This window comes from Malus sylvestris, chromosome 5, assembly GCF_916048215.2.
Source record: "Malus sylvestris chromosome 5, drMalSylv7.2, whole genome shotgun sequence".
Lineage (NCBI taxonomy): Eukaryota > Viridiplantae > Streptophyta > Magnoliopsida > Rosales > Rosaceae > Malus > Malus sylvestris.
The window spans coordinates 30,085,861-30,107,830 of record NC_062264.1 but is presented as its reverse complement, the minus strand read 5'-3'; the positions used below and the strand labels follow the sequence as shown (position 1 = coordinate 30,107,830).

The 21,970-nt window shown below is 37.5% G+C and overlaps 1 protein-coding gene across 1 annotated transcript; it reads left to right on the top strand.

The window, feature by feature from the left end:
- LOC126624726 (uncharacterized) lies at positions 1-4,138 on the top strand. Its single transcript, XM_050293828.1, is given in 9 exon segments — positions 1-315; positions 526-729; positions 1,020-1,343; positions 1,605-1,827; positions 2,239-2,382; positions 2,474-2,598; positions 3,240-3,444; positions 3,887-4,015; positions 4,017-4,138. Coding segments are annotated over 8 exon segments (1,326 nt in total). The 5' UTR covers positions 1-315; positions 526-619; the 3' UTR covers positions 4,083-4,138.
- The last annotated feature ends 17,832 nt before the right edge of the window (positions 4,139-21,970 follow it).

Sequence of the window (21,970 nt, the reverse complement as noted above, 5' to 3'; positions counted from 1 at the left end):
AAAAAAAAGAAAATAAAAAAGAAAACAAGCAAAAGCAGGAAGAAGAAAGGAAAGTGTAAGGCAAAGAAGCGCTGACCAATCAGCGACGGAGTTTATAGTACTTTGATTTTGTTTAGGTTGGCTCCCTCTGAATTTGAGCCGTTAACAACTCCAATATTATATCCAATGACCATTTGCTTTCACCATCTTCTTCCCTTCTCATAGCCCCCCAATTTCATCTCCCAGATTCCCAAACCCTAACCCTAACCCTAATTCCCCAAATTTCATCTCTACAATTCTGGAGTTCCGGGTTCATAAATTCATGTATTGTACTGGGTAAGCGCTCGAATTGATTGTAATTTTCGATTGTATATATATGTGTGTACGTAAAGTTTGAGACTTGGGATGTTGTATGGCAGTTCGACATTGGTTTATGCTCTTATATCTGTTGGGTTTATGAGTAAATATGCTAGCTGACTAATTGGTCAATGTTATTTTTGAGTTTGGAAACAATGGAAAGTGATTGTATGCTGGTGTTATCTGCAGAATTTGATGAGGTAGCTGAAATTCTCGAATTTTATCATCGGGTGGTTTTATTATTACAATGTGCTGATTGAGGGGAGAGAAAATTTTGATTCAAATGGCGGAATGTCTGGCTTCGCCATTATGTATGAAGCTGCAGATGCGGAGAAGTTATGTCAAAGAGGAAGGCTCTGTACCCCGGAGTTCACGTCTGCAGAAAGTGCAAAGGTATACTGCCGGTGTTTGATTGTTTCTTACATTTATGCTTATAGTATTGTAATTTGCATTATGTTGTTTTGAGGATAGGGGTTAGTGCACCAAGCAAGAACAAATTGTGAATTATGGTTGTCGAGTAAGTTAGATTTGCCCTGCTACTATTTTGGGCTTGATGTGATAGTTAATGATTTCTAATGTCTTCCAGAAAAGTATAGAAATTGGGTCAACATCCATTCTGGCTTAACACTTCAGGGTTTATGTTTCATATTATGATTCTCACCCTTCTACTATATTCGTTGCAGTAGGAAGTATTCGTATGGAAGGTGCAAGACAGTTCCATTTCTGACCTGGAGAATGTGTGAGTTCACTGCTCTTGGCATTTCAAATGTGAAAGTTGGTCCTTTTTCTGAGGCTTCCTCGAAATGTGCTTGCTTGGGGTCTTTGGTAGGCTCTGATGGTGCAATAGCCTCTGATTGGGTACCTATTGCTGATCAAGTGCTTCTGACAGCCAGTGTATTTCTCACATATATGGCTGGAGTAATTCCTGGTCGGACCTCTAGTTCAACTTTTCGAAAGGGCATCTCCAATGACAATGTGGGCTGTGAAACCTCAACTGCTTCTGGTAGGTAAGGGTAAGCATGTCCAAGTTTTGAAGGTTGAAGTCTTCGTCCATTTAAAATTATTTCTGGATAAATTAACCCCGAAAGTTACCCTCCAACCTTATTCTCAAGGGGAGGAAGTGCTATCAAGCACAAAATATATTGGCATTCAATTATGTTTCTTCAAAATGACTGACAAGTTTCTTGTCTAAAACTGAAGCCGCAATGCTTATGGTTTTTTTATTTGGCTTATTTTAGTTAGCTGAGGTGTATTTTCTCTAATTGTAGTGGAAGAAAGAATGATAATCCAGAAAATTCAGGTTATGCCTTGGATGCAGTGAAAAGGAAACTTTCAGATTCACTCCAAGCTTTTGAACTTGGGGGTAATTTGGGAGACAGGGTCCTTCAACGTGAGGGATACACTGCAAAGCGACCCTTAAGTTTGAATGCTGTTGCTGATGGTCCAAGATTAAGATTGCTCTGGGCATCATTTCTGCGAATTGAGGAAGAGGTCAGCGCCATCCCTTTTCTCCTGCTTTGCTGTACTTTGTGTTTCCCCTTTCTTTTTTAAGACAAATATGGCATCTCGTTTAATTGAATAAACACAGTTGCAGTTTTGAAAGTGCTCTGGGATAAAGTTTTCTTCTTTTCCATTTTCTCAGAGGTTATTCAATTAAACTCATTTATATTATATATATATATATATATATATATTTTTTTTTTTTTTCTTTGCATTTGATTAACTGAGTCAAACAGATACATCTATGAGAACTTTCCTTGCACTACTAAAAAATGCTTATATGAACTTCGTACATTCTGCATTGGATGCTGTAATAAAACAGATTATAATTAAGTAGTTCTTTGAACTGCCTGAATTATTTTTCAATCTTTTGATAATATTTCTCTAAAACTTTTTTTATAGGTGATTAATATCTCAAATTCTGGAATTTATAAATTGGATGAGTGCTTGACGGATTTTTCTGATGTTATACGAAAGTCGTGTCAGCCTGTTTGCATGAGCTGGTTAGAAACAGAACTTCATCTTTTAAACAGCAAGCCTACCAAGGTATGTTGGATGGAAAATCTTGCCCCCTATGTTTTTTCCCCAACTTACACATTTAGATAAATTCTCTTATTCTGCTATGCATTCTGGCCAGGCACTTGTTACGCTGATGGATGGAAAGTTAGATGGAGACAATACTGTTTTACAGAACATCAGGAACTCAGGCAAGGAAGACCTTTATGCAGAACTAATGTGCTTTCTAAGCTTCGGTTCTCTCAGGTAAATTCAATTATGATTGTCTGTTATCTTGACTGTGTTTCTCGAGAACTGGTGTACTAATCTTCAGACTTCTGCCATTTTGAGTTCTCTTGTTGGTGCTTCAGATTTCTTCTGCAAACTTAGATTCTCTAACTATGCAAAATCATATCTTTTAGTGTCAATGAAAACAAGCACTTGAAGCTTACTAGTTTTAGCATAATTGAATACGAAAGTTTTTGATTTCTTAATACATGGGTCATAAATTCATAATATAGCTCCAAGAAACACATTGCTGTAAAGCAATTGCCATATAATTGATAGGCTCACTGAGGAATGGAAACTAGGTAGTGTTAGTAACGAGAAATAGGTCAATTAGGCTCTATTGTATGACTTCGACAGGTGTGTTTAATGTGTGGTTAACTATAATACTTTATTTAATTTCATCATGTACTACAGTTACCAAGATGGTACTTATTATTGGTGATGAACAGTTAAAATTTGTGGCATGTTACCATTTCATGTTGTAATCATATTAAGTACATTTGTGTTACATAATTACATTCTGGATTAGCGTCATGGCTTTCTCACACGTTGCATTCTATATTAATCTGCTAACTTTCATCTTATTGAGACACTTGTTGTACCTTTATTTGTTTCATCAGGGAGGGATGCTGTTATGACGGTAGTCTGTTTAAGAAACACGGAGTTTCCATACTGGAAGATTTGGTGATAAGTTTAGCAGACGGGATAGTAAGCATATATTTGGAGCTTATTTCTGTTGACAGCAATTTCTCAGATGAAATGGATAACCTGCCTTTGACATTGTGTACATTGTCAACAAGAGCACTCCAAAGATTACGAAATGAGGTACAGTTTGACAATTTCATCTGTCGCTTAGTAGTATAAATATGACAGTTGATTCTTAAGCATATTATTTTTAATTCTCTCTCACTTCCACGCCCACATACTAATGTTTGATGTAGAGATGGACTGTATCGCTTTATAATCAATCAAGCCGTTTTCTTTCTTATTATCTTGAATGCTGCACCACTGAGTTTTTATCAAAGGCCTCATAGTTTTATTCTTAGTTTCTTACATCAATTTTTCTGTAACTTTATTTTAAATGTTATCTGGTCACAAATTAGGAAACTGTTGATTGGGCATGCTATACTTCCTTTTGGTGGCTGCCTATGTATTCCGGAGGTGGTTGTACGTAGAGAGCTTGTGGGCTTTACATACTGCATTATACTTCAGTTTGATGTTAGAAACAAAATCCCAATTTTTCACCAAGACATGCCATTTTTACCAGGTAGCTTTGTACCAATGGTTGTATCAAAATTTGGAGGCAGTTGCATCAATGTATGAGGATCGATTTGATTTATGGACATTTCAGAGCCAACTCATCGAGGAGTCAAACAATAGCTGGACTGAGAATTATAAGTGGTGGAAGTGGCTTAGCCGGAAAAAATCTGACACTGCGTCATCAACATTACATCAGGTTGTGATAAGTCAATTCTCTATGCCTGTAAAGCGAACAAAAGAATTAAGGGCCCTTACGGGGTGGTACGCGCTTTCCTTTTGCCTCACATTTTTTTTCTTTCCATCTTCTGCATTCCAAATATCTTTGGCCATCACCCTATTGCCGGATTTAATCTTGACATTATCGAATATGAATGATTTGCCTTCTCATCCATTGCCATTGTCTTGTCTATTGCAGGAGGTATTACTTCAGCCTATTCCTTGAGTTATACGACATCAGCATGCCTTTGATTAGAGCAGTTGTAGACAACGTCAGTAGGGGTCTCTCGTTTTTTCTAAAATGCTTGATTGGAAGGTCATTAGGACTCATCTACACCGGAATTAGACAGTCTCTACGATGGAAGTGATACACGGGTACTCCTTTCCGTTGTACATTGCAATTTACCTTTTTTGTTAGGGAAGAGTTGGTTAGAAGAAACTGAAGTATGTCATCTGAATCTGTCAGATTGAAATATTCATTTTTAGTTGGGCCATTTGAGGCACTCTTTAAACCCCATTTGTTAACAATCTGAGAATTACAATGAATTTAAAATTTGACAAAAGTTTTGGTCTCTCTTTCAATCCATCTTTCTGGTGTCGAGTAGCCGAGTGACTGTCATACTGAAGAATCACTTGATCGGGTTCGTCTTGCCATATTCCATATATGTCGCAAAATATTATGTCTAACCTGGATTTTGAAATTGTGATCATATCGCTTAATGTTGAAGAAAATAGTTGGAAAATGACTGGCACATAATGATTTGACTTTTCAGAAGATCACAAAAGCAAAAGTATAATTCGTCAGAAGATAATCCTTGCGCCCTACCATCTTTACATCCTAATCTTTTTTTTCTTGTTAGAAACTTCCTATTAGACAATAATCAATTCGTGGTGTCCACTCCTTTATATAAAGCAAGGTTTCCCACTTTCAGCCTTTACCTAATTACGAAGAGGCAACATTATTGAGAAAATTGGTTACTTAATGGAAAAACCAGGCTTACTCTGCACTATAATGCACTTTGCATCTACAAAATCATGCATGAATAGAACAACTCAATCATTCAAAGCCATGCAATTGTTGGCCTTGAGTTATACTACAGTCAATTGCATTGGGATGTGTCACGATATTTCATTGTTTGACGTATGTGAGCCCTGTTGAGAGACCGCCACGTACTAACGGGACAGTGGGGCAGCATTTTCCTTGTTGGATTGAGGTCTTGGAAGAGTATTCCTGTTCAAATTTTTCTCCGCTAGAAAATATACATAATCCGGCCACATTCATTGAGAAGCCCTGGTGGACAAGATGGGCACAGAAAAATGGAATAACACAACAAGGGCGGAGAAAAAGGCATGATTAAAAACAAAAAAGAATAAGGGAGTTGAGGAAGCGTCACTATCCAAGCAAAACAGTAAGAACATTTTATTTATATTTTATAATATATTTATACTAAGGCAGTAAAGTATTGAACTATCCCGTACAAACTTGTCATTTATGATAGTTGAATTTAAGAATTCTTTTATTGATGGTAATGAATATCATTACTGCGAACAATATGAAAATTAAAAAATCTAATTTATTTATTCAATTATTTTTGTTTATATTTTATGGTAACAAACAAATGAATCTCTCTTAATCATAGAATAGAGCAATCACCTTTTCTTATCAATGATTGGACAATTATGAAGAACACGTTGGTTGCCTGGTGAAAAAAAACCTTACATACCTATTTGACGTTGTTTATGAATCTTGATGTGCAAGTGATCTAATCAAACAAGAAGAGGAAAAATAAGGGAAATATATTTAGAGTTGTGCTATTGATATGTTGACGATCTTTGATCATTGATTAATGTTAAAAATTTCACTTTAAAGTTCGTAAGCGACCTAGCTTTAACAAACATGAGCATAAATGAATTCTGAAAATTAAATCGTAGCACCGTAAAGAGAGGAGCAAGATTATCACTCTCCCAAATTTATTTATTTATTTTAAATCTATCATGTTTTTAAATAAATAAGGTAAATATTACCATCAACAAAGACAAAATAAGTATATTATACTGAGATATTGAAGTCAATTATTTGCATGGGGACGTGCATTGCAATGAGGACAGCCTGAGCCTAAGCGGCCACCCTAATACCCTATATCATATTTTCCTTCTTCTCTTTGCTTCCATATTTGACCAGTCTTTCTTTTGCTTTGTAAAAGTTTAGGGGGACAGGAAGCTATCTCATTCCAGTGCTGGGCAATACCATAAGCAACTAAGCATCTTTGAGGACTCACGAAGTAGGGACTTAAGTCAAAAGAGATTATCGACAACGAGAGTCTTACACGGGCCTTGATCTGCATATAAAAACTTTATGCAGATTTGACTATAATTGTTTGACTGCGATGACCTAAAAGTTAAAGGCACCATACTCCCCTATATATAAGGGTGCGTTTGGTACGGGACGGGACGGGACGGAACGAAGGTGTAATTTTTGAAAAAGACATGGGGTATATTTGTCTTAAAATGGTAAAACATTGTGTTCCACATACGTGGAACAAACCCGTTCTAGGGGGGAGGTGGAACGCAAAAACACCCAAAATCTGTCTCGTGGAACAGCCCGTTCCACCCATTTTTGGCGCACCAAACGCGGGACGGAACGCCTCGTCCCGTTCCGTCCCGTCCCGTCCCGCGTACCAAACGCACCCTAAGGATTGCAGGGTAGCTATCGGCGAGTGGCACATATAATGTACTTATTTAAAAGGGGTAGCCCCACACCTAGAATTATATGTGCGGGAACTGTTTCGGACGTATAAAGTCTAAATAAATAGCTTCTGCCTTCAAAAATGAATTGACCAAACACTGTTTGGTTACTGAGTAGCAAGATTAATGTTTATATGTATATAAAAGAAAGCCAAAGCGTTAATTAGCTACAAGATATGGCGCTAAGCTAGCCACTCGTCTGATCCTATTACATAACATTTCACATAATCTGAACGATCATTTTTAAGGTTATGCTTAAAAGAGCATCTCAACAAAAATTTACAAGAACTAGAAGCCCTTTAGTTAACCTAATAAATAGATGACCAATCACAATGTTGTTGGAAAACAATGAAATCTTCACAACAACAATTAAAGAACTAAGCGGTATTTCGATTTGAGTGTATTTTTACAAAGATGATCTATGAATTATGACCTAAAAAATGAAGAGTTCAAATTATGAAATTACTGTGTGGAGTAAGCCAAATAAGAATTAATATCGTATTAAATTACTAACTAGTTAGCATTTGAAGATTCACCAAAAAGTGGCACTCATAAAAAATGCTTTGGGATAAGCAACTCCTAGACTTCCAATGGGTTCAAGGTTCATGCTAAGCTTCTACGATCTAAGCTCCAAAATGCAGCCTTGGGGTTTGAAAAAATTATCACAAAATGCTATTAAAGTTTCTCACCATTAAGATTTTCAATTTCCACACTCTTTTTTCTTTATTAAAAGAAAAAAATTCACTTCGATGCCGTCTTCTACATTTCTTGATTTGCAATGTTTGAAATTGTATTAGTGATTGACTCAGTTGAATTATTGGAAATATGAGCCAAATTGTCTACATCAATTATTCACGTTGGTTCATTGCATTGCATATATGTTCGTTGCTTGATCATATATACTAAACACACTCAACCATTTAACATGTCAACTTCGATTCAACCAGTCTAGTGGCCCAAACTCTAGAAACAAAATACTGTTCAAAAGCCATGCATGCATAGTAGGAAGGCTTCTGTTTTGAAATTAAACATGACCCACATTGCTAATCAGCTGACGAATAGATGACCTTAATTACAACTGGTTGTATACATATATAGAGAGAGTCTTTATCCAAAGGATTTCCATTTTTTTCCAAATGGGGACTTTATATCGAACTTCAAAGATTCGAACAGTCTATTTCTTTAGTCTTCTTGTAAAAATTTAACTCAATCCAAAACTATTTATGCATTTGATTGTCATGATGAAATTCTAGTCTTAGAACATAGTGTTTCTCAATTTCTTTGAACTTAATTAGATGACTTAAACATTTCCGTTTTGGCTAATGTTTTGCAAAGATGATTATGAAGTGCAACTTGAAAAATAGAAGGTTTGGATCATTGAAATTCGATGTGAAGTGAGCTTCACAACTAGTCCTTATTTGTACCAAAAAATGAAAATTCCTTTGGATAAAGGGCATATATATATACATATATATTGGGGTACAGCTAATTATATAACGTTATAACAAGTTAGATAGATGCTGTGTGTGCTCCTGATTATAAACCCTAATTCCCTATACAATGGTGACGTTAAGGAGGGCCTATGTGTTACAAGATCGCCTTCAATTAGTTGATCGGGAAATACTTGTATGTTTTAGAGATATATCCAGGATGCTCATTCCTTACATATTTGTGGCAAGTGATTCATTACGTGTCATTTGAAGATTGAGAAAAAAATAACGGAAATATGTATCTTGTTTTATACAAGTTTGGCACGAATTAACCATTGAATAATTTGACATTAATTTGTCCACACTGCATCTGCATGTCAGTTCGTAGTAATATCTGTAAGTGGGAAAAGAATTGTGATCATATAGGAAGCAATTAAAATATGCTTTGTAAAGTGATTCCTTACACTAAAAGGTGGTTTTATCTTGAACATTCGCTTCCCTTCCCACCTAAAAATTGGAATTTAATTATTTGACTATTAAGTAGCGGCGAGGAAATAAAGGAGGGAAATAAAGTGTCAGATACATAAAGTTTGTGCAAATATTCAAATCATGCAGACTATACAGATAATATTCTAATTGCTTTAGGCTTTAGCATGTGATTGCTTTGGGTCGCATCCATAAACATCCATCATCTTTACTATCTTATTTAGATGCCGCAAAGGAATTATTTTGAGCGTCACCGAGGCCATATTTCAATGTTATTGTCTCAGTCATCTCGTGAATATATTCCTAGTTAAACGGTTGAATCTATACTAATTAACAGATTATACATATGTATATCGTTGTAACTCCGTGTATGCATGTAGAGCTTAGACAAACTCATTTATCGACAATAAGTATGACTAAACTTTTTCTGCCAGAAAAGGAAGAAACACGGCTTGTGATCAAGCATGTTCATAATTCCCTGGGTCGGCTTTTTGATATTATTATTAATTACTTCTCTGATGAACTACTTTCTTAACACAGTGATTCATGTTGGATGACAATCAAGCACGTGTATATATATATATATATGTGTGTGTGTGTATATATACATATATAATGCAAGAATAAAACGAAATATATATACAAATTAATATGATAATAATAAACAAATTGCAATTATGTACATTGACAACAAACAAAACTAATATACAAACAAGCGAAATGAAGATTGACGCTTATGTATTGCAATATCGTTAAAATAGAAATTTGCCCCTACTCTGTGCTTGTAGTTCGGTGGACACTGCTTCACCAAGATTCAACCATCTAAGTTAAGATGTGCATTTTATAAAAGGAAACAACTATATGTCCTCTTTTGCAGATTTCAGATCCCCTTCTCGTACTCGATGACACAACCATTTTTTCCCCTATTTCCTCTATTCAAATCCCTTTCTCCTCATTCATTCATCTACACTCGAAATTTTCCCCCTTTCCTTTCTTAATCTCTCTGGCGCCACCATTGCCAAAATCCGCCCACCAACAAAGAAATATAGACAAGAACAAGTATTGATAATGAAATCATAATGCGATATTTTTATGATATGAAAAAACGTTATAAATAATTGTAATTCATAAGTTTTAATGTTGTTTCTTTTATGAATAATATTAGTACCGTCTAATTTCAAGGTGTCTTTTATTGTCTACAATCACTTAAAAGCTTTCATATTTTGCCCACCAAGACTAAATTTTTTGGATCCGCCCGAGTTTTCTTAATATTACCAAGAAAAAAACAATAATGATTACTCAAAAAAGAAAACACACATCAATTATCTTGTCATTGGCAAAACCTGTTAAAGGCAACACCTACATACGATATTAGATTAGGGTTAAGAGCTTATACCTCACCTTGTTGACATTTCGAGCAAACAATAGTAGCAGTGTGGTACTGGTTTTGGTTTGCTGCTACCCCTAGGTTTACTATTATACCTAACTCAAAGAAAAGATGGATTAATATATGAAGAATGTCTTGTCTTTGTCCCTTTGAGATATTGAAATCAACTTTTGCTGATTTTATGGTTGTTGTTAACTTGCATCACCTGATTTCAAAAATAAAATTGCAAAGGTCCACTCAATTGACTTCTGGGTTTTGGTCCCAGATGTCATGGAACCATACACACCAACACCATCACATGGCCTCAACTTACATTTTTTGTTTGATGTTTATTCTTCAATATATTTTCATTTCTTTTTACATTTTTTTATTTTTATTTTTTGCATACGCAGACTATTTTTCCCCAGTGAAATTCGCATGATATTAAATAGAAGTTGTAGATGCAAATTTCTTCCTCCTTACTCTTGGACAAATTGCACCTACAAAACAAATAACACCTTAGGTCAAGGCCAAGAGCCTCACGCGCCCACTTTGAATGGGGGACTCTGGCCGAAGAACCTCCGGTGCCAAAGTTAGAATTTAGAGAGAAAAGTGTTTGGAGAGTTTTTGGAAGTTTTGCCAGAGTGTGGAACTTAGGTTTTTAGAGAAAAATGTGTAGTATTTATAGGGCATGGCCGGTCCCCTTTGGAGAAAAGGTGGCCGGCCTTTAGGATGCTTTTTGTGTGCATTTTGTGGTTTAATGTGTGAGTTATTTTGCAATTAATGAATTAATTAGGTTATTAATCCATTAATTAGCCAATTAACACATTTTTTGAATGAATATTTTGGAGGTTATGTAATTTATGTGGAATATTTTGTAAGTTATGGAATGATAGCTAATTGATTATGTTGATGCACAAAATCAGTGAGGACTTTGGTACAATAAAAAGTGTTAAGTTTGTGACCTTCGCTAGATTGCTCCGGTCACTAGTGTGGATAAGTAAGTAAATGGATAGGGACAGGGAAGCAAACACAAGATGTACGTGGTTCACCCAGATTGGCTACGTCCACGGAGTAGAGGAGTTCTCATTAATTGTGAAGGGTTACACAAGTACATAGGTTCAAGCTCTCATTTAGTGAGTACTAGTGAATGATGTAGTACAAATGACATTAGGAAATATTATGAGAGAATGATCTTTATTTATAAGAGAGAGATTCTAATTTCATTCTAACATTGACACGTGTCGTGTTGTGATTGGCTTCTGATGTTGACACGTGTTGCGCTATGATTGACTTCTGATGTCGACACGTGTCGCGCTGTGATTGGCCTCCTGGTTGGAGGGAAACTCTTCTGGGTCCTTGACGGTATAACGTTGACCGGTGCTCAGTAGTTTCGGGATTGGTCAAGTATGGTACAAACAGTGCTCCCCTAAGTTCCCGAGTGAGGGAAGCTCCTCGGTTGGGGACTTGCAAGATCCAAGCCATTGACTAATCACGAAACTTCTAAGTACCGAAGTGTGGTATCATTTTCACTTGCCTGATCTATTTCATACGTAGATGTGACATCTTCTCTGGAAGTACTTTCCTCCATCCAGGGGTGGTATCTTTAACCGATGAAGATGCACAAGGTAATGTATCAATTTCACTTGAAGCTTACTTGTAGTTTTGGCTTTGGTCAAGTGCGATACAAAACCCTATAGTAGGAGTCCCCCAAGTCGCCGAGCTAGGAGATTTACTGAAAGAGGTAACAGGCAAGGTAAGCAATCAGACTTCCAAGCAAGCAACCTGGATCAGAGGTTCAACTTCGGCTTTCGGTTGATTGTTTTCTTCTCATTGTGTCGTAAACAGCAACAAGGATAAAGAGAAGCAAATGGAGAAGAGATGATATGAGATACTTTTGCTTTTGAAGAAGTAACTTTCCACAGGCTTATTCTTGAACTGGGCTGGAGGGTTTTCTGGTTTCCTCCAGAGTATAAGACCGACTCAAGAATTTGAGGGTCAAAACAAGTCCATCAAATCAAGAATGCGTTCGACCTTGATGATATGGGATAATTTTGCTGTTGACGAAGTAGTGGATGAATCGGCACGTGTTCTGTTGCGCTTGTCTCCACATGCTTCCTTGTATCATTCTCACTTGCCCTATCTGTTCCTCAGACAGATGCGGTATCTTTTCTGGAAGCATAAGATGTTGAAGATGAGTACTCGAGAGCAATGCCAGGTAAGTTGTCAGGCAAGGGGTTCCAGGCAGTCAGTTCTTGACTGGAAGCTTGATTCCAAGTGCTGACTGATTGTTCTCTTTCTCCTTGTCTTGCAGGTAAGAACAAGGGTAAAGGAAAAGATAGGGAAAAAGCATGATATGGGATACTCTTGCTTTTGACCCTGATGATATGAGATACTCTTGCTCTAGTGTTAGGGGTGGGTTCAAAAAACCGAAAACTGAAAAAAACCGAGCCAAACACCGAACCGAAACCGAAAAAAACCGAATCGAAAAAAAAACCGAACCGAACTAAGTGAACCGAACCGAACCAAAATAGGTTGGTTCGGTTTCGGTTTTGATGGTCCAGAAACCGGACCGGACCGAACCGAACCGATATATATAATTATTTAATATATATTAATTATATAAATCATATATAAATACTCAAAACCTAGAGGCAAGGTGTTTCGAACTCCTTACCTCTTAGTTAAGAGTGTTTGTTTCAGCCAACTTGACAACAGGCTTTCTGTTGCTACAATCGTACTAGTATAATATTTATACTGATTTTGGATCTTTAATTCATTATAAGATTTCCAAACACAAAACCCTAGCCGCCCCATTTACTCTCCCATTTCATCTACTCCTAGTTCTGTCTTCTCAGTCTCTCTCTCTCTCCCATCGGCGAATTCTCAGCCTCTCTCTCTCCCATCGTCAAATTCTCAGCCTTTCTCTCTCCCACAGTGGAGCCATTGACCTTGTCGCGGGTGATTCACTCGATGTGGATGACCCATTTACGGCAGTGAACCTAGACGACCTTGCCCTCACGGCTCTTGAAGGGCCCGCAAACCACATGGACCTCGTCTTCCTTATGCACCAGGAACGGATGTCGGAGGAGAGAGACGTGCTCATCAGCACGCGGTGCACGCTGGATGACACGGTGAAGTGAGTCTTGCAGGCAGTGTAGGTTTGGTTCTGTTTTTGCTTTGTTTTTTCTGAAATTTGCTTATGCATTCACTTTTACTTTGCTTGTTCTTATGGAAGATTAGTATTAGTTCATTTCATACTTTTGTATCCGAATAAACCAACGAGTCCCAATTGTTTATTTTCGAGGTTAATTGATGAATTTTTGAACGAAAATTGGCTGATGTTGTTATTGGATTTGTCTATGTGGTAAAGATCTTTGGTTTTTGGGTCTTTACTCTTTATTAAAACCCTTGGTTCTCGTTTGTTTGGCTGTGTTCGAACAGGTGCTCATGGCTGGATGTTGCAATCGGCGAGGCGTCGGTTGGTTGGTGGCGAGGGTTTGTGCTAGTAGGGATGCTCGGCGGCGGGTGCTTCAGTGGAAGCCCGATTTTATTTTTTATTTTCTTGTTTGTATTTTATGGCCTGGGCCTTTACTGTTTGTTGGGTCTTTTGGGCTAATTTGGCAGTCCCCTTTTGGGCTAATTTACCAATATCCAGATTTAAAAAAAAAATGGAAAAAACCGAACCGAACTGAAACCGAACCGGAAAAAACCGAAACCGAAAAAAACTGAACCGAACCGAACAGTAACTTCGGTTTGGTTTTCGGTTTCGGCCAAAAACAGAACCGAAATGAACCGAACCCACCCCTATCTGGTGTGGCTAGTTTGCATAGGTATTATTGGGGGGGGGAAGAAAGCTGAGTATTTCGAGAGGCATCGTTGGGAGTGCCCTATCAGATATGAGGAAGGGTTGAGCGTTTTTGCAGGTCTGCCTGTCCGTCGAGGATGGAGGTCGACATATATAGGAGTCTCCCTAACAACAAGTAGTAATGCTATTCCTTTACCCTTCTTGGTCGTAGCAATGTAATGGGAGCTGCAAGCTTCACGTGGTTTAACTTTGTCAGAGCACTTTTGAAAAAGTGGTATGTGGTATTTGGAAAGCTGATGTTGCATGTGAAGATTGCAAACAAGCTTTATCAAGGAAATCTGGCTCTTGAAGTTCGGAGAGCGATGCCTTTTCGGTTTTCAAACAAGCAATCCTATCAGGGATCTGGCTCTCTAGATTCGGAGAGCGGTGCCTCTTCGATTTTTGAGAAAGTAATCCTGTTGGGAGTTTGGCTCTCGAGATTTGGAGGGCGGTGCCTCTTCAATTTTTGAGCAAGTAATAATGCTATTCCTTTACCCTTCTTGGTCATAGCAATGTAGTGGGAGCTGCAAGCTTCACATGTTTTAACTTTGTCAGAGCGCTTTGAAAAAGTGGTCTGTGGTATCTGGAAAGCTGATGTTGCATATGAAGATTGCAGACAAGCTTTATCCAAGGAAATATGGCTCTCGAAGTTCTGAGAGAGATGCCTTTTCGGTTTTCGAACAAGCAATCTTGTCGGGAGTCTGACTCTTGAGATTCGGAAAGCAGTGTCTTTTTGATTTTTGAGAAAAAGTAATCCTGTTGGGAGTCTGGCTCTCGAGATTCGAAGAGTGGTGCCTCTTCTATTTTTGAGCAAGCAATCTTGTTGGGAGTGTTTTCTCGAATATGAATAAAGGTTAGGCATTTTTGCCAGTTTGCCTTGCCACGGAGCACGGAGGTTGACACACATTGGGACTTTCTAGTTATCAAGCAGTGGTGCTATTCCTTTACCCTTGAGGGTAATAGTAGGGTAGCTGGATCTTCAAAATTTATGTGTCTAAACTTTGTCAGAGATCTTTGGCAAAGTTATTTGTGGTACCCGAGGAGCTGATGTTGCGTGTGGAAATTGGTGCCTCTTAGAAATTCGAAGAGTGGTGCCTCTTCGGAATCCGGAGAGTGGTGCCTCTTCGATTTTTTAACCAACGGCCCTGTTGCCCTTTCTTTTATAAGGGCATCAATTATGTGCAAATAGTACATTCAGAGAGTTATTGCTTGAAAGAATTTTCCCCTTACTTCAGAGATTTATTGCACCTCATTTCTCCTTCATCATTTCTAAGAATGTCTGGCCCATTCGACCGTCGTTTTGACTTGAACTTTGGTGAAGAGGTAGCCATGCCTTCTCAAGACAACATATGGCGCCCATCCTTCTTATCCCCTATTGGTCCTCTTACCGTTGGGGACTCTGTGATGAAGAATGATATGATCGCTGCGGTGGTGGCCAGGAACCTTCTCACTCCCAAAGATAACAGACTACTTTCCAAACGGTCTGATGAGTTGGCTGTTAAGGATTCTCTGGCTCTCAATGTTCAGTGTGCAGGTTCTGTGTCTAATATGGCCCAACGCCTATTTTCTTGAACATGCCAAGTTGAATCATTGGCGGCTGAAGTGATAAGTTTCAAATAGGAGATCAGAGGTCTCAAGCATGAGAATAAACAGTTGCACATGCTCGCACATGACTATGCTACAAACATGAAGAGGAAGCTCGACCAGCTGCAAGAATCTGATGGTCAGATTTTACTTGATCATCAGAGGTTTGTGGGTTTGTTCCAAAGGCATTTATTGCCTTCATCTTCTGGGGCTGTACCGCGTAATGAAGCTCCAAATGATCAACCTTCGGTGCCTCATCCTTCTGGGGTTCTGCCTAGTACTGAGGCTCCGAATAATCACCCTTTGGTGCCTCTTCTTTCTGGGGCTCTGCCGACTGCTGAGACTTCTCTTGAGCAACCTTTGTGAAGGCTCCCTCTTGTTTGTTTATTTTGATTCATGTATATGTACATATTTGTAACTTATCGGAGATATCAATAAACAAGTTTTGCTTCCTTTCAACATATTGTGGTAAATACACTAAGGCCTTCTTCACTAAGTTCTTTGAATTTTTCTTTTCATTGAAGCTTTGTGAACGAAGCATGTAGGTTGAGGTAGTGCTCCCTTAATTTCCCAAGTGAGGAAAACTTCTCGTTTGGAGACTTGAAAAATCCAAGTCACTGAGTGGTCATGAGACTTCCGAGTATCAAGGTGCAGTAGCATATGGTAGGAGTTCCCTAAGTCTCCGGTCGAGGGAGTTGACGAATGAGGCATATCCTTTCTAAGTGGTAGCCCAAAACTCCTTCATATATATTTGTTATGAAAGTTGTTAGGCCAAAAGAAGAAAAGGCCTAGGCAATTTTTTTTTTCAAAATTTTTTTGTTTCGATTTTTTTTTTCGAATTTTCGAATTTTAGAATTTTAGAATTTTAGAATTTTCGAAAGAAAAAAAAAAAAAAAAAAAAATATATATATATATATATATATATATATATATTTTAAAGCTTTGTAGGTGAAGCTTTGGTGTTGAAACTTGGTAGGTGAAGCTTTGAGGTTGAAGTTTTGTTGGGCACCATGAATTGATTTTGCTTCACACTATCTTGATCAAGATAGTGTGAAGCTTTTGTAGGTGAAGCTTTGGTGTTGAAGTTTTGTAGGTGAAGCTTTTGTGGGTCAAGCTTTTGTAGGTCAAGCTTTTATGGGTGAAGCTTTTGTAGGTCAAGCTTTGTTGGGCACCATGAATTGATTTTGCTTCACACTATCTTGATCAAGATAGTGTGAAGCTTTTGTAGGTGAAGCTTTTGTGTTGAAGTTTTGTAGGTGAAGCTTTTGTGGGTGAAGCTTTTGTGGGTCAAGCTTTTGTAGGTCAAGCTTTTGTGGGTCAAGCTTTTATGGGTTAAGCTTTTGTGAGTGTCGAGGATCCTCTTTGTGAGAGGGCCAGGCCTGGGTTGGTTCCAGTCAGGTATCTCGGCCTGACGTTCGGCTTTCAACTTGTTTACTTCCTCAAGGAGCTGTATGACAAGGGGGTCCTAAATGGAGTTATGTACCACTGGTATTTTCTTTCGTAAGTCTCCATTGCCCCTTGGAAGTAGGAAAGTTTGAGCAAAGACGTGTGATTTTTCCTTAGACTCGCCGTACTGACTTCTAGGGCGAGTCTGTCAGAATACCTCAGAGTCCCCTGTACCTTCATGTTCCTTTAGGACATGTCATTCCTTCCCTAGATTGGCAGCTAGCCTGGGTTGTGGAAGGGGATTGAGTCTTTCAGAAACCCTTGGGTCATTGATCTTCGAGCATATGTGGAGGGGATTCTCTCGACGTTACTTTAGGAAGTTTCGGCAGTCGCGATAAACGGCTTTCGATCCTTCCAACCCTTCTGCAAGGAGGTGTCTTCCTCCACTTCTCCAGCTTCGGGTCGAAGCAGTTGGGTCGAGAGAAGTCTCATGTTGATCAATGTTTTGATGATTAGCTCGCTCCTCATCAGGGATACCCATGTCGAAGGAAGGTGACCCTCTGTGTTGAGGGGCACCCAAATGATGGTTGATGTCCACAGGGGAAACAAGCTCGCGTGTTTGAGTACTCATAGTTTTGTGGAGCGTCTCAAAGAGCTTCTCATACTGCTCCTGGATGACCTCATTCTTTATTGCTATCTTGTTGTTTTGAACTTCTAGCTCATCGACTTTAGCCTGAAGAGCAACCCTCTTTCCTTCTTTCTTTCGTTGCTTCGCACTAGGTGCAAGAGGGGTGTCATTCTGTGTGCTGTGGCTTCCTTCGCTCCCCATGTTGGAGAGGGATGCCTGGTCAAAAGAGAGTGTACGAATGGTGGAAACCAGCTTGACAAAGCTGAAGAGAGTGGAAATAAGTGTCGTTCCCACAGACGGCGCCAAATGTTGATGCACAAAATCAGTGAGGACTTTGGTACAACAGAAAGTGTTAAGTTTGTGACCTTCGCTAGATTGCTCCGGTCACTAGTGTGGATAAGTAAGTAAATGGATAGGGACAAGGAAGCAAACACAAGATGTATGTGGTTCACCCAGATTGGCTACGTCCACGGAGTAGAGGAGTTCTCATTAATTGTGAAGGGTTACACAAGTACATAGGTTCAAGCTCTCCTTTAGTGAGTACTAGTGAATGATGTAGTACAAATGACATTAGGAAATATTATGAGAGAATGATCTCTATCTATAGAAGAGAGATTCTAGTTTCATTCTGACATTGACACATGTCGTGTTGTGATTGGCTTCTGATGTTGACACGTGTCGCGCTATGATTGGCTTCTGATGTCGACACGTGTCGCGCTGTGATTGGCCTCCTGGTTGGAGGGAAACTCTTCTGGGTCCTTGACGGTATAACGTTAACCGGTGCTCAGTAGTTTCGGGATTGGTCAAGTATGGTACAAATAGATTAGCTAAAAGAGGGAAAAAGAGGTAAAAAATATATGGAATGAAATAGGTTTTAGGAGTTACCTTGTAAGAGGGATTTGATGAGATGGTTTTTGAATTGTTACATTTTTTGGGCACTTTTGACTTGATTAAGGGATGACTGCCCGCTGCTCGCGCTTAGGAATCTCGTTGTACCTCAAAGGTACTTTTGTCCTCTTTTATCTAAAAATTCACATATTGCCTTGTGATTATTTTTGGCTCCACAGAAATGTTTTCTTCGTCAATGTGTTCTCTCTTATTCTTACCAAAGAAAGAAAGGGCATGCATTACTTACGCAGAAATGATTTATATATTATCGGTTTTGCTTTTCTTTGCTTAAGAAATAGGAGCCAGCTGAAACTTGACCTTGTATTGATAAGGTGGGTGAGGAGTTTGTATCGACATGTTCCATCAATCTCTGTTGATGCCGCATTATGTTTAGAAAAGTAGCTTTTGTCATTTCCGTTAGATAGTTTTCTTTATATACACTTTTTTCATTATCATTTTGATTATACAACCGATATTAAGCGAGAAAGCTGAACACAAAAATTTCAGATGTAAAAGTTACTTTTATCTAGGACTAGTACATATGTTTATGAAGGAAGTTACATGACTGCAGTTTAACAGCCTACATGCACATAAGTTGTTGAAAATTAAGAAGAAGATCTCTTATTGATTGTGTTTTAAACTTTTAATTGAGTCACAACATCAAATTCATATATAATTGCCATGAATCACATATTTGGGATAACTACTCCACCATTGTTGGAGACATGCCATAGTTATAGTCGACAAATCAACCCATGATTCACTCAATCAATCCCACAAATCTCTCTAGCTTTCCCAATAACAATGCACATGCATGCAGTATTTCTAAATATGTGCGGAAATTTTCAAGAAAGGATAATAATTTTCTCATTCTAACTTCTTTAATTACTTACTAATTTGATATCATTTTATTGTACAAATGTCAAAATTGGAATGGTTTATTCTTTTTGTGACCATCGATTTGTTCAACACATATGAATGACTAAACAACATTCAAAATTGAATGAATTATCTATTGGAAAATTTAATTAAAAATGATCTAAATTATTTCATGTGAATATAAATTATATTAATGAGTTGTGACCATTGAATAAGGTTGTGATTGTTCCATTAAAGAGAATGGGACTAACCTTTGCCTATAGATGCAACCATTAACTCGTCAAGTAAAAGACACAACTATTATCAAGAGCACTTCTACATCTATATAAAGGCCTCATCATATTGAGTCATTTGTGAATTAATGAGTGAAGTCATACAAGTTCTGTCTCATATCATTCTTATGATTAAGTGAGCTTTGAGAGAGTTCAACACAATCGTGATTCGCTAGAGTCTTACGATTTTGTATGCTACTATTTTTAGGAGATGATCGTTGTATCCTAGGAGACAAACGTTGAGCAACCAAAAACAGGGGCGGAAATTGTCTTAAGGAGAGAGAATTAAGTTGTTGACTAGACTGTATTTTCATGTTTTTCTAGTCCAATGTCATGTGCATTAGCATTGTGTTTTGTTTATTAGTATGCACTAAATTTTGTGCTTGATTAATATAGCAATTATACACTAATTTTTATCAACATTATCGAGATGATATCATGCATGATAATAAGGAGAAATGAACCGATACCGACTATCCTTATTGTATGATAAAAAATAATGTCACATTAGTATAGAATGAAGACTTTCCTCTTTCTGAAGAGTGAAAGTGTTGTCCTTCAAGAAATAAGTTAATGAGAGAGAGGAGTAATTTTTAGTTGCTTAAAAGTCATCTTAATCAAGCCCTTATGTCTAAAACCCCGTATATTATAGAGATGGTTAATTTAGACGTTGCTTTCTTCGTGGATCAGTTAGCGGCCATGGAAGCTATATGTCTTTATACATTAGCTTTCTTTATCGTAAAAGCCATATGAACACTGATATCTGAACTGAATGGGAGGTAGCTCTAGCACTTTGGCGGGACTTGGAGTACAAATAAACATATTGATTATATATATATGTATCCATATATGAAATTACCAACATAACCTTAATAACGTACGTACTATCCCTCTCTTGAACATGTTTCCGAGGTCGTGGGGACCCATGCATCACCTATCATGGGAGACATTACATACAATGTGTCTTTGGCCTCTTTCTTTCAGTACTCTTTATAATAATCTATTCTATTAAGAAAAGAGGGTTTGTCAACTTTTTGACCTTTTTTTTTCAATTTTGCCTTTACTTTTCAATACAACATGAGGAGGACAAAATAATAATTTTATATCTTTTGACAAAATGACAATCATATCCCCATTTTTTTTATTTTACACTCACTTTTGATACACAATATTTACATAAGAAGGGCAAAATGGTAATTTTGTATAAAAAATATTTATATAAGATAAAAATATGCACTTATTAAGAGAAATTGTCTCACCATCATTTTTTTCATATAGATAAGTGAAATCATGATGTTTTTTGGATAGTTTGAATGAACTGAAGCGGTTGCGCTTGAGGAGAACGTGAGAAGAGAGGTGGACGGTTGTTCACACACACAAAGTATGTGCTCTCTGCTAGTATATATAAAGTAATCCATATTTGCATACACACACACACATATATATGAATCATGACTCACGGCTCATGAGAGAAGAAGCAATGTGTAATATGTATATATGATAGACAATACGATGCTTTGCTTTCAGTGTGCTTTTTCCTATTTTGTTTCCAGACCAGACCACAATTTTGCTCCACACGCCCACTCTCGGTTCAAATGGGGTTGCCTCACACTCTACATTCAATCAAATATTCATCTTGTTTTTTTTTATTTTTTTAAAGTACGATATTCCTTAGTGTTACAGAACAATATGTATGTGAGAGGATATGGTATAATATTTAGTCTCGATAAAAATTTCAAAAAGTACATAATATGCACAATAATACATTCACACACACACACACACACACACACACACACACACACACACACACATATATATAAAATTATTTGAGTTTATTCATTCTCTTTTAGTACTTGTAAATTCATGGTTTTTTACCAATTTTTGGACTTATTTTTGTTGTAATAAACAATTTTTGGGCTTTAAATTACAAATTATAGTGGCTAGCAATTTATGTAAAGCAAACTCAAGAATATTCGAGTGTGCAAGTCACGCAAGAATGGAAGGGAGAGTAAACGAATTCTCTTCATGAAAAGAAAAATAACGCAAAGAACAAATTCAGTATATTTTTCCATTGTTAGGGTTCGCCAAGTCAAAGAAAGATTTCTTGAGGAACCGGCCAAACAGGAAAAAGCCACCACCTCTCTCTCTTCCCTTTCTCGGTAGTGCATTGTCTTTTTCCTTTCTTCTTTAATATTTCATTAATTTGTGCATATGAGTACTAACTTGTCTTCGTTTCATTACATTTTACAAGGGTTTTTTGGTCAATTCACTACCCACAATTTTATATTTACTTGTCACTATCTTATAAGTTATAACTCTGTGAGAGATTCTTGAGTATATTTATAAATTAAACACCGCCAC